The 12,756-nt window shown below is 39.7% G+C and overlaps 1 protein-coding gene across 2 annotated transcripts in view; it reads left to right on the top strand.

Moving 5' to 3' along the window:
* The window catches only part of ATF6 (activating transcription factor 6), a 212,740-nt gene extending 200,477 nt beyond the window's left edge, over window positions 1-12,263 (top strand). For both annotated transcript variants that reach the window (XM_054479470.2, XM_054479478.2), the window contains exon 16: window positions 11,624-12,263. In XM_054479470.2, coding sequence (XP_054335445.1) covers window positions 11,624-11,832 — 209 coding nt within the window. In that variant the 3' untranslated portion in view covers window positions 11,833-12,263. The remainder of the gene's footprint in view (window positions 1-11,623) is intronic.
* Window positions 12,264-12,756: the final 493 nt, after the last annotated feature.

Here is a 12,756-nt window from a genome sequence, read left to right as displayed (position 1 = left end):
GATTTGTGGAAGTCAGTGTGGCGATTCCTCAGGGATCTAGAACTAGAAATACCATTTGACCCAGCCATCCCATTACTGGGTATATACCCAAAGGACTATAAATCATGCTGCTATAAAGACACATGCACACGTATGTTTATTGCGGCACTATTCACAATAGCAAAGACTTGGAACCAACCCAGATGTCCAACAATGATAGACTGGATTAAGAAAATGTGGCACATATACACCATGGAATACTATGCAGCCATAAAAAGGATGAGTTCATGTCCTTTGTAGGGACATGGATGAAATTGGAAATCATCATTCTCAGTAAACTATCGCAAGGACAAAAACCAAACACCGCATGTTCTCACTCATAGGTGGGAATTGAACAGTGAGAACACATGGACACAGGAAGGGGAACATCACACTCTGGGGACTGTTGTGGGGTGGGGGCAGGGGGGAGGGATAACATTAGGAGATATACCTAATGCTAAATGACGAGTTAATGGGTGCAGCACACCAGCATGGCACATGTATACATATGTAACTAACCTGCACGTTGTGCACATGTACCCTAAAACTTAAAGTATAATAATAATAAAATTAAAAAATAAATAAACTTTAGCTGGATTCTTGCTCAAACTGGATTCTATAAGGACAGAGAGGGAAGCCCAAGGTCAGGCCCATTTGAGCAGGGGGCTTAGGGAAATCTGATTAGAGTTAGTTTAAGGAGAGTCTTTGTCACCTGCTAAAAAGAATTCGTTTTTATGGCTCAGAATAATAGTGTAATCATAGCAAGAGATGACTTGTCTATGTCCATTTTATAATAATTCAGAAATCTCGATAATTTCTAAAAAAAGAAGCATTTGTTATCAGAGTCATAAATGTTGCTATTTATATGCTTAAGTAGTAGTATATCAGAATTCACAGAAAGGAACAATTATTTAATGTGCAGGATAGTATATTCCAAATTATTTCATATTATGAAAATAAAAAATATTCCATAGTCCTTAAGCCACGTCTTTTTTTTTTTTTTTTTTTTTTTTTTTTTGAGACAGAGTGTCGCTCTTCTTGCCAAGACTGGAGTGCAATGGCATGATCTCAGCTCACTACAACCTCTGCCTCCCGAGTTCAAGCGATTCTCCTGTCTCAGTCTCCCGAGTAGCTGGGATTATAGGCGTGCGCCACCACATCTGGCTAATTTTGTATTTTTAGTAGAGACAGGGCTTCGCCACATTGGTCAGGCTGGTCTCGAACTCCTGACCTCAAGTGATCCACCCCCCTCAGCCTCCCAAAGTACCTTAAGCCATTCCTTTTGAGACTCTGAAGAAAGGGTACGTTCCTAATGTTTTTGGTTTGGATTATCAGTTCATGGCAGATCAGTGCCTTAATTGTACTTGGTAGTGACCCCTACTAGCTGTTCAATCATGAATCCTCCAGTACTTTTTATCTGAATAATATGGAGAACCTTTCTTAGTACTTTGTTAGACAGGTTTTCTAGATCGGTTTCCAATAGTAGCAAAAGAGAAAATCCTTTATCCCATCTTTTCCAGAATTAATATTTTCTGATCACTTCATTTGCAAGAGTAAAGTAAATATTGAAAATACCAAAGTGAGCTTCAGTCATTTATAAGAATTGTTTAAAGAAGGCAGTCATCAGTTACTTTTTTCGCATGATTGTATTGCTGAAGAGTAGTATCTGCATTAGTCTCTTAAGCAAGACTTTAAAGAATCCTACTGTTGTCCCCACCTTTATTTTCAAAAGATAAACTTAAAATTTACATTTTTAAAAACTTTTAAAAAGTAAAATTTTAAATGACTCAACAGGTGATTAGATTCCATCTAAGGATGAGATTGAATTCACGATCTCAGATTCTTAACATATATTTGGCCTTACCTGTTGTTAATGAAACTTGCCTGCAAGTAGGGCTGCATGTTGCAGAACTTAAACGGAGCAATAAAACGATTTATAAATCCAGACACCTTTATGAGGATGTTTCCTTGGTTTCACTTATGTAAGCCAACAAAACAATCAGTTGTAAGGAACTGAAGGAAGTAAACACTTGAATGTACTCAAACGTCTAGGCTTTGCTGAACATTATATGATTAAAAAGCAGCCAAGTTCAGCGCGGACTGAGAACTGCTGACAGTGGAGAAAATGAGACCCAGAATGGCAAATAATGTTTCAGACATTGACTTGTAACCTGGTCTCCACCCTGTACTTAACCCCATTCTCACCCTTTTTGGAGGGGAAAGGAATTATCTAGTTAAAAACTGAATCTATAGGACAACCTGTCTCTCCTGAGGCAGCTGACTTATGCTAATTTTTGCTTAGCGCAGTTTCTTGAGTTTAGCAGAGGAGATCACTGTCACCCACACCCTCTTTAAATCAGCCTCCTGTGGGGCCATTTCTACACAACCAAGGCCTCATTCATTCATTTATTCCAAAACATATTTATTGAGTGCCTTCTGTGTGCCAAGGACTGGGGATTCAGTGGTGAATAAACAGATAAAAACACCTGTCCATAGGGAACTGATATTCTAGTGTGATTACTGCTAGGAGTGTGTCTGAGTTGAATTGAGGCTTAGAAGTAGATGTGTCTGAGAGGCCTCAGGAGTTTGGAAATGGGGGTGTCCAACCTGTTTCTTTGTCCTCCAACAGGCTTTATTACCTGTGCAGGTATGGTAGTAAGTCTGTTTTGTGTTCCTTTAAGGACTACCTGAGGCTGGGTAATAAGAAAAGAGGTTTATTTAGCTCACGGTTCTGCAGGCTGTATAAGAAGCATAGTGCCAGCATCTGCTTCTGGCGAGGGCCTCAGGCTGCCTCTACTCACAGCAGAAGGTGAAGGGGAGCCTGTGTGTACAGAAATCACATGATGAGAGAAGCAGCAAGAGAAAGAGGGAAGATGTCAGACTCTTTTTAACAACCAGCTCCCATGGGAACTAATAAATCAAGAACTCGCTCACCCCTGAGGGAGAACATTAATCTCTTCATGAGAGATCTGCGCCATGACCCAAATACCTCCCATTAAGCCCCACCTCCAACATTAGAGATCAGATTCCAACATGAGATTTGGAGGCGACAAATATCCAAGTCATAGCAGGAAGAGACACTCCCTCCTATGAAAACACAAATTTGAAGGACAGTTGTCTTCAGTGTTATACAAACTGCTTTCTGACTGCATATAAGAGAATTCCGTTTATGGGGTTTTGGTCTAAAATTATAATGTCATGTCAGATCTCAGTCATTTTAACTTAAGGCAGTTATTCTAGCCTTTGAATACATTTTTCTCCTGAATATTCGTGGTGTTGTGTGACAACTATCCAAAATATTTTAAGATTCCATTTTATCAGTAAAACATACGCCAGGCTTTTTAATAGGCAGAGAGTGATTTGGTAGTATCATTCCTCTTATCCTTTAAAGTTCCTTCATGCTCTAGAATTTTAATTCATTGATTCCTTGTAGAAGCTAGCCTGCCCAACACCATGGGCAGAGATATTGCAGAGAATGCCATTTTGATACTCTGAGAAGAACATGTAATTCCCATGCCTTGATTTTAAATGCAATTAAAGAGCCATAGTTTTTCAGAAGAAAGAGCACTCTTTGGCCTAATAGTAGTAATTGCAGAGGTTTGGTCCTTAATCTGTTTTCAGGGTAGTTATTTCATGGTTACTGGATGTTATAGGGACGTGCTTCTGAACGTTGGTTTAGTTTTTATGGGTCTTGAATTTCAGATTGTGACATAAAACAGTTTTCTAGTATGTGGTGCCAGTGATTTAATCATTAGAAGCCAGAAAGTAATAGGCCATTCCTCATGTTGGCTGACAACCCCAGGCTAAACCTCCAAGCTGTGTTTAGGACAATGAATCAGGTTCCAGGGCTAGTTCACTCAGCCTTCAAAATGATTTTTTACCCCAACCCAGTCTTCTCATGGGCCCCTTTGTACACACACCTGAAGTTCACTTGTTTTCTGTTTTTGAGGCACTAATTGTAACTACATAATCAGATGTCAGTTTGGTAGTCTAGAAACTCAATTTGAAGAAAATGAGTAATAATTTTGTTAGTCATATTCTTTTTAATGGTGTTTCAGGAAGTGTTTGAGATCGATGAAATGATATTCTTTTCTATAATCTAATGAAGAAACCTCCCACAGTTGTGGGCAGCATTTTTGGAAAAGAGTAGCCAGGTCCAGTGAAAAGCAAATCTAATACGATTAGTCTTTGAACTTTAATGGAATTAGCCAGATTTCCTGAAATAGTCCTAGAAGACTATCAAAAGCCCTAGGGGAGCTAAACTTGATTGAAAATATTATAGGAACTTGACCATATATAGCTTAGACCTCTGTGGCATAGGCTGCTAAATTTCCCAAGGAGAAATGTTATTGGGTCACCTTTCAGAGAGTCATTGTTGATGGTTATGAATTCAAAAGATAAGCTTGAGGTTGAAGAGAAGTGACTTTGTGTTTTAGGGACAAGGTAACAAAGTATTGCCTAAATTTGTATTTGAGGATTAGAAATCCAGAAACCACCATTTATGGAACTATTCTGGGATGGCACTTTCTCAAGTTGGAGCAAAGAATGGTTGAATTTTCAGAAAGCAAAGGATTTCTTGATGACTTGACCAGCAAGTATTAGAGGACAGCCTTCTCAGTACTGAAGGTTGTGTTCTATATTTTCATCATGTGCTGGGTGCCAGGCACTGTGCTAGCTTTGGGCATGTAGTGGTGAACAAAACAGATGTTCTCTCTGAATTTATGGAGCGGATAGTCTAGTGGGGGTGACACACATTATTAAATAAGAAAATAAGCCAAAGTTTAATTATACTTTGTAACAGATACTATGAAGGAAAAGAACAGATATGATTTGGGGGTGCTACTAGAGTTTTGGTCATAGGAGAAGACCTGAGGAAATGCATTTGTTTGATGATTTATCAGTATTTTAAATGTAATTTCTGGTTTCACAGAACTTGAGTAGGCTGCACAAGGGAAAAAAACTCATCTTCTGTAATTCCTCCCAGTTTCTTAAGCCACTCAGTAAATGTTGACTACGGTTTTGTGGATCCATTTTGTGGTGTCTATTTTCCTTTAGGCAATCCTTCCTCTGTCTAATTTGGATACAGAATCTAAATCTTTATGAGTCTGTAACAATACCTGGACATTACTGGTCTATAATCAATGCTTATATAATTGTTGAATGAATTAGTGAAGGTTACAAATTGAGTGTGGTTTATCAGTTAAAAGTGCTCTCCCAATTATCTGATGGAACCACAAACCTCTTTTCCCATTATGCCCCTCCTTCTTAACACAGGTGTTCCCAACATTCTGTCTCCAAGAGTAATACCCTATGGCCCCAGGGCTCCATCTATCTCTTTTCTACAGATAAGTCCCAAACCTACAGGTTCTAGCCCTGTTTTCTCCTGCAGAATATCAGTCCTCACCCCAATTTCTTACTGCTTGCCAGTCCTCTCCACTAAAATGTCCTCCTGGAAACTCAGAAGTGTGTGCAACTCTTCTCCCTTTGCCTCCTTAAGTCTTTAGAGGTCACCTTCTCAGAGAGTCCTCCTCTGGGCCCTGCACTTAAAACTGCAAGCTACTCTCCCATCCCACCTCACCCCACACTCACACCCTAATCAACTTCCATGCTTTTTTCCCCCCATAGCACTTATTCATTATTCTTTACACCTAACTTATTTTCTTTATTTTCTGTATCCACCCTCTCACTCTCTTTTTTTATAAGAATTAAGCTCCATGAGGACAGGATTTTTTTTTTCTGTTTTGTTTACTACTGTGTCCCCCAGTGCCTGTCATGTGGTAGGAATTCACTAAATGTTTGTTGAATTAATGAATATGTAATGTTCAGGCATTATATATATATATCATAATGCTTCTATTGCATTAGGAGACAGTGAACAAGTCAGACGCTTGCACTGATCTGTACTGTCACTGTGAATGTAACAAATACGGACTGATCCAAGTGTTCCTGGTGGTGACTCAGATATCAGGAGTGTCTTTGACCATAGATGATGTGATTTTCTGAAATGATAGACAATTCTTGATTGAATTCAGACAAAAACAATGCTCCCAGCAAAGTGGAATGGTGGTGAGAATGGATTCTGAAGCCATACTGCTTAGGTTTGAATCTCTCCTGCCATTTGCCAGCTGAGTGGCTAGTCAGATGATGTCTCCATGTTTCATTTCCTCATCTACAAAATAGGAATAATAATAATTCTTCGTCATTTAGGAGCTCGTTACAAGAATTAGATGAGCAGTGTTTAGCACACAGAAACACTAAGTGTTTCTTAAGTAAATTATTGTTCAGTAGTTTCGTTCCTGGAAATTTAGGGTATATTAAACTCATGTAAAAGCACTTTATATTTAAATGTAAAACAGTGAGCTTCTAGACTAATTTAGTAATAATCAAGTTTCTTTTTAACCTACATGAATTATATGAGATACCAGACAGTTGTCATATGGGACTGTCCTGTGTGTCACAGAACAGCCAGCAGCCCTGACCCCTGCTCACTAAATTTTAGTAATACCCTTCAATCATCATGACCACTTAGAGTGCGCTGGAAGGTTGGTGGTTTTTACATACACTGTTCTAGCGAGGCCCATACATTTGTTTTGTGACATCATTATAGATCATCTAACTAGACAAGCTCTCCTTATCTGAATCCTCATTGCCCAGTGTCCACAATACCCTTATCACAGTGAACAAATTCTGCTCTGTCACAGCTGAATGTGTGCTATCTCTTTTTTTCCCTCCCTGCCTTTGGACACTTCCCATCCTAAATCTCTCCGTCAGAGGAACTGTTTTTAATTTATTTCAGCAAAAGGAATACGTGGTGGTGGCCAGAAGCTCTTTGCCCCATGCATGTGTTCTCCCTTAAGCCTCCAGAAAGATTCTTCAGTTTGGAAGCACTTACCCCATCTGCAGTTTGACTGTTACTCACTCAGCATTCTTCCCACTTATAACTGAGGGGCTCTAGTTTTACCACCCTCCCCGAACAGCTTCAATTTCACCCCACCTCAATTTCTGCCAGGCACTTCTTAAGGGAGTCAAACCTCATTTCTAAAAGTATTTTAACATTATTCAATTAAATGGAATATTTATAAATTGGTTATAAGGGAAAAGATCAATATTGGAGTTCCCATGGAAGGTTTATAAGAAGTGGGCCTCAAAGAATTAATAGAATTGGACTAAGTAGAAAATTAGACTGGGCAGAAAAGAGCAGGAAAGGAGGGAGTTGGTTTGTTTGCCAAGCAGAGGGAAAAAATACTAACAGAAATGTAGTGCATGGTGTGTAGGGATGGTCAAAACCAGGACTCAGACTGAAAATTAGAAGTAAGAATGGCATAGTAGAGTTAACTTAGGGAAGTTCTTGGAAACCACAGTAAAAACATGACATTCTATTACTTCCTTGTTCATTGTATTCCCACCTCCCTTGTTTTTCTGTTTGTTTTGGTTGAAGATGTCTCTCATGGTCCATGAGTGAGTGGATATTTATTTACCTTCCATGCCCCCACAGATGTGTACCCCACACCCCAGGGGATTCAGGCACATATACAGCAGCACTACCTGTCACCAGCCTAGTTTACACAGAGAAAGCTACCTCTTTTTAGGATTAGTGTTTGATTCTGAATAGAAATCTCATTATTTATGCTTCTTTGCAAAGTACTGGTGAAGTCTTATCACTTTTTAATATTAAACTTCATGTAAATGTTTTGGATATTTAATTGTTTATGGTCAAGGTTCTGGCTTGTGTGTTAGTCATCTCCCAGCTAACAGTCTCTTGGCAGGCATGCTTAATTCAGTTATTGCGTGTTAACAGGCTGTTCGAAATTCCACATTGCCTAGAGTTTTTCCACCTCCAATGTCCAGACACTTTTTCTGGCTTCTCCAACCCTCTGGGCATTCAGAATCGTAGTTTAGTGCTCATGTTTGAAGCCATTTAGCTCTTTCCTTTTTATTTGCCTGATTAATTTTGAATTTGAATTAATCATATTTTATACCCTTTTCCTGACTCAGTTCAGTGTTCATCTCATTCTGTTTACTCAGAAAGCCCAGAACATAAGATTTGAACCATTTGTGCAGTGCCCAAATGTGTGCTGATGGAAGAGTGAACCTTTAACGTTTTGACTCCCATACTATTCCGTTTGGTTCTATTTTTCCTAAATAAGTCATGGTCTTTTTTCATTAAGTATCATTTACAAAAATGGTTCAGTCTTTGCACATAACTCAGCTCTCACAATTCCCTAATATAATGTTGACCATGTTCTATTTTGTCATAAAACCCATGATTTTACTGCTTTCTCTTTACTAGAGCCCTGCATATTAGCAGTGAAGACCTGGTCCTTAATGAAAGTGTGGGGTCCGTCCTCAGTGTCTCATGTCCCTGCCTGTGTTTTCCTTCAGGAGACCTTCCTTTCCTTCCTATCTAAGCCAGAGTCTTCTCTGTTTCCCCAGTTAAAACTTGATCTGATAGTTTTTATTCACACTGACAGACAAGTTGTAGGCAACGATTGAAGGTGCCTTTCTTCCCAGGGGTGGCCAGAACTCAAAGTCTTAAAGTAAAGGGTAGCAGGAGCTTCATCTGCCACGATTAAGAGGAGCTCTGGGGGCTTTCTGCTGCTCCTGGGTGCGTGCTATATAAACAGATGCCCAGCCACCCAGGGGAGGGACCTACAAAGATCATGAGTTACCACGAGCTGTTTCCAGTTTGTCCACCTTTAATTAAAATAATTAGAGCCTCGTCAGTAATGATGAGATTGCCTCACTAACTGTCCAAGGGTGTTAGCACTAAGCCACCCAAAGAACCTTTTTATAATGTCTCATAGAGTAGACCAGAGAATGTTGCTGTGACTCTTTTATCCTTTATAGAGATGTGGCTATGTTGGGACTCCTAATGGCATGTTACCCCAAATGTTGAACTATCCAGCTTGTCACTCAGAAGGAGCTTCCTGACCTCAGCTTCAGGCATTCACATGCTATCTGGTAGAGTCCTCTTCTAGCAATGCTGATAGTTTCCTTGGTCCAGAATTTGTTACCTTCGGAAGAAGAGTGTGAGGAAGAGATCCCATGCTAAAGCCACCTAGACCAAACCTAGCCTGAGTCTCCTTCTGGTTGGGCTTAAGATGACAACGCCATTCCAACCATGGCTAGGAGCTCCTGAGTCTTGGAATCAGATCACAGCTTTACATTTCCCTCAAAGCATCTGAGCTTATATTCCCAGGTTTTCCATCTCTTCTTGATATTTAAAGCTTTAAAAAACCACAGTTATCAGTTTAAACCATAACAGGCACATGGGCTCTAATGACTTCTGCAGGTGGTTTGGGCTGTATTAGAGAACCTAGTCTTGATCTTACACTGTCATCTGGATTCTGAGTTAATCCAGGAAACCAGTAAAAATTAGTAATGTGTATTGCATGTCTCTGATACATGTGTTTTCCATTATTTGGTCTTCCACAGTGCATGCGCATACACACACACACACGCACACGCACACACAGCCCTTCAGTTTTTCTAAAATGGGGAGAGAGGGACTATGGTTCCAAAAGGAAATGACTGGTGTGGTGCCTTGAAATCTGAACTTAGTCACGTGTTGTAAATGAAATGACTCCAGGCACATTAACAAGATTTCTTTCTTTCATCTCCTACTTTTTGGAAAACACTTTGATGAGAAACATTGGCTAACTTATAGACTTTCAGATTTATTTCTGTAAAGATAAGTAATAGCCATTGCAAAGCAGCCATACTTGTGAAATTGGAGTTAAACTTCCATAACAGCGGTCTTAAAGAATAGGTAGGGTTAGTTAATACACAGCAGCAACCAGCTGTTCTTCATCCCTGCTGAGACTGGGAAAGAAGGAAATTAACTTCAACTATAATGGAAGAGATTTTCAAGGCTGATAATGGGAAATTTATCATCAATGAAGACTATTTTAAACATTGGAACAAATGAGTGACCAACAGAAGTGGAGGAATTATGTATTCTATTGGATTTGAAATAGAATATATCATCTGCTCAAGACACTTAGAATTGGTAGATTAGATCTGTCTAGTAATTTTTAACTCTTGGGGGTCACAGACCTCATTCAGAATCTGATGGCCCCTCTCTCCAAAAACATGCACACACAAAACTTTGCGTACGATTTCAGGGAACTTACAGACTCCCTGAAGTCTATAAATTAGACCTGATTTTAGGACACCCTGGACTAGATGATCTCCAAAAGCCTGTTTTAGCTTCCTAAGTGACAAGCTCCACAGCGTAGTTGTCCCATACATAACAGTGGAATCTGAAGATCAAATGTCAGACTTTGGATTTTCTCCCTCCAGATTTGTAATGCTTGGCATGCTCAGTGTCAAAGTTAAAAAAAAAGTAGAATAGAAAGAATTATACATTTAAATTCAATTATTTGTCTTGGAAAAGCTAAACATTTAATTTTAAAAATCACTGGTTGGCTTTGTGTCATCTTTGTAGAAAGGCAGTACAGAACTAGGCTGTCGCCGGCAGTTCTTCCCCAGCCCCACACCCCACTCTGGATTCCCAGATGAAAATGCAAACTCAGATGCCATATTAACTACTCAGAATTCTTCCATGTTCACACATCTTTTTACTGTATTGCTGTGATTGTTCAGCTGGGCTTGAAAAATATTATCTATTTTCTCATCAGTTTTATGTCTAAGTTTCATTGACTACGAGTTGGAAGATGACCACCCAGAATTACAAATCAGGGAGTAATTTGGTCCTCTCCCTAAAATAAAGAGCTTTTATCCTCTTAAGAAGTAGGAATGGAGTATAGTCTGTGTCTGTGTATTTTAAACTCATGATAATGAGTTGCCCTATATGTAGAAAGCATGACTCTATATGGTTTTCCCATTCCCTTCTGCAAATACTCTCTAGCTTACGTGCAAGTTCTGTAGATTCCCTTTAATTCCATGTTGGAATTGTACTTGACACTTTGTGCCTGGAATCAGGAACTCTAGAAATAAAGATCGCCTCAATATGGAAGGGAAGTGATCTCTGGAAAAGAGCATAATTGTCAGATGTCTATAACTTGTCAGTTTTCACTGTACCTCACACTCCTAATGGCAAACCTTTAAATTCATAGTTGGGAAATGTCTTAATGAAGTCAGAAATATTACTGATGAATAGGAGCTAAGTGCACTTGGCCAGGGTCTCCTTACCACTCACATGGAATGCTAGTCCTTTTGACAGTTGTTTCTTCCCATTGTTGAAGGCAGGGAGGTGGACTTAGGGATTCTTCTCTGTATTCCCCACTAAAAACCCCTTCTGTTCCAGTTGCTTCAATCAGAGTAATACACTGCACAGAAAGCATACAAGATATATGATGTCTGTGGACAGATGCTCTGTGGCATTATTAACCCTGGCAGTTGCTTTAGCCCTTGTTTAGTCAATGGAGGTTGTTTGGGAGCTAGAATTGGGAGAGAACAGGTGATCCTGGCACCCAGCCCACTTGTAGCTCTGCTTACTGACTGAGAGTCCCTCTGCACCCCTTGAAAGTTTACTGACAGTTCTCACCCTTAAAGCACATTTCTGTCTTTCTGGGGCTGAAGCTTATGGCAGAGATGCACATTCTGTTGAATATTTATTCTATGTGTATATTCCTGTCTGCAGAGAATGTGATCAATGGGCAGGACTACGAAGTGATGATGCAGATTGACTGTCAGGTGATGGACACCAGGATCCTCCACATCAAAAGCTCATCAGTTCCTCCTTACCTCCGAGATCAGCAGAGGAATCAAACCAACACCTTCTTTGGCTCCCCTCCCGCAGCCACAGAGGAAACCCACGTTGTCAGCACCATCCCTGAGTCATTACAATAGCACCCTGCAGCTGTGCTGGAAAACTGAGCATGGGACCCTGCCAGACTGAAGAGCAGGTGAGCAAAATGCTGCTTTCTGCCTTGGTGGCAGGCAGAGAACTGTCTCGTACTAGAATTAAAGGGGGAAAGAAGAAGAAATAAAAGAAGCTGCTCCATTTTTCATCATCTACCCATCTATTTGGAAAGCACTGGAATTCAGACGCAAGAGAACAATGTTTCTTCAGTGGCAAATTTAGCCCTGCATCCTCCAGCGTTACCTGGTGTAGACTTTTTTTTTCCTGTACCTTTCTAAACCTCTTTTCCCTCTGTGATGGTTTTGTGTTTAAACAGTCATCTTCTTTTAAATAATATCCACCTCTCCTTTTTGCCATTTCACTTATTGATTCATAAAGTGAATTTTATTTAAAGCTATGCCACACATGCATGTTCAAATGGTTTCCACTGATTCGATTTTTCATTCATTTAATGCAAACCCATTCTAGATATTGTGCTTATTTGAGAAAACACATTTCAAAACCAGAAAAGCCAAAAACACTCCAAAAACAATCAAAACAATTTGGAGCTTTAGATAAAAGGAAAAACTCCCAGTTGGTAAAGTTTATCTTTACTTAGGATTTGTGGCTTACACCTAAACAAAGGGGGTCAGGGAGTGGGTACAAATTTGAGAAAATAGAAGGGTAAAGGAAGGGCCAGTGGTGGGGTTTGGAGAGAGTAGAGAGCTCCATTAATACACATGTTTAAAAGATGGAAAGTTCGATGTGATTGCAGTATGAGATTAAAGCCACAACTATTGTTTATTTTGAGGACTCTAGGCCACCAAGTATTAGCACACATACTTATGTTTTCTCTACTAAACTGGTCCAGGTCCTCATGGACCACAGGACAAAGCTTTCATTTTCATTCATTCTTCTATTGAAATTATACC

Source organism: Pongo pygmaeus, chromosome 1 (assembly GCF_028885625.2).
Source record: "Pongo pygmaeus isolate AG05252 chromosome 1, NHGRI_mPonPyg2-v2.0_pri, whole genome shotgun sequence".
NCBI lineage: Eukaryota > Metazoa > Chordata > Mammalia > Primates > Hominidae > Pongo > Pongo pygmaeus.
This window is presented reverse-complemented; position numbering and strand designations above follow the sequence as displayed.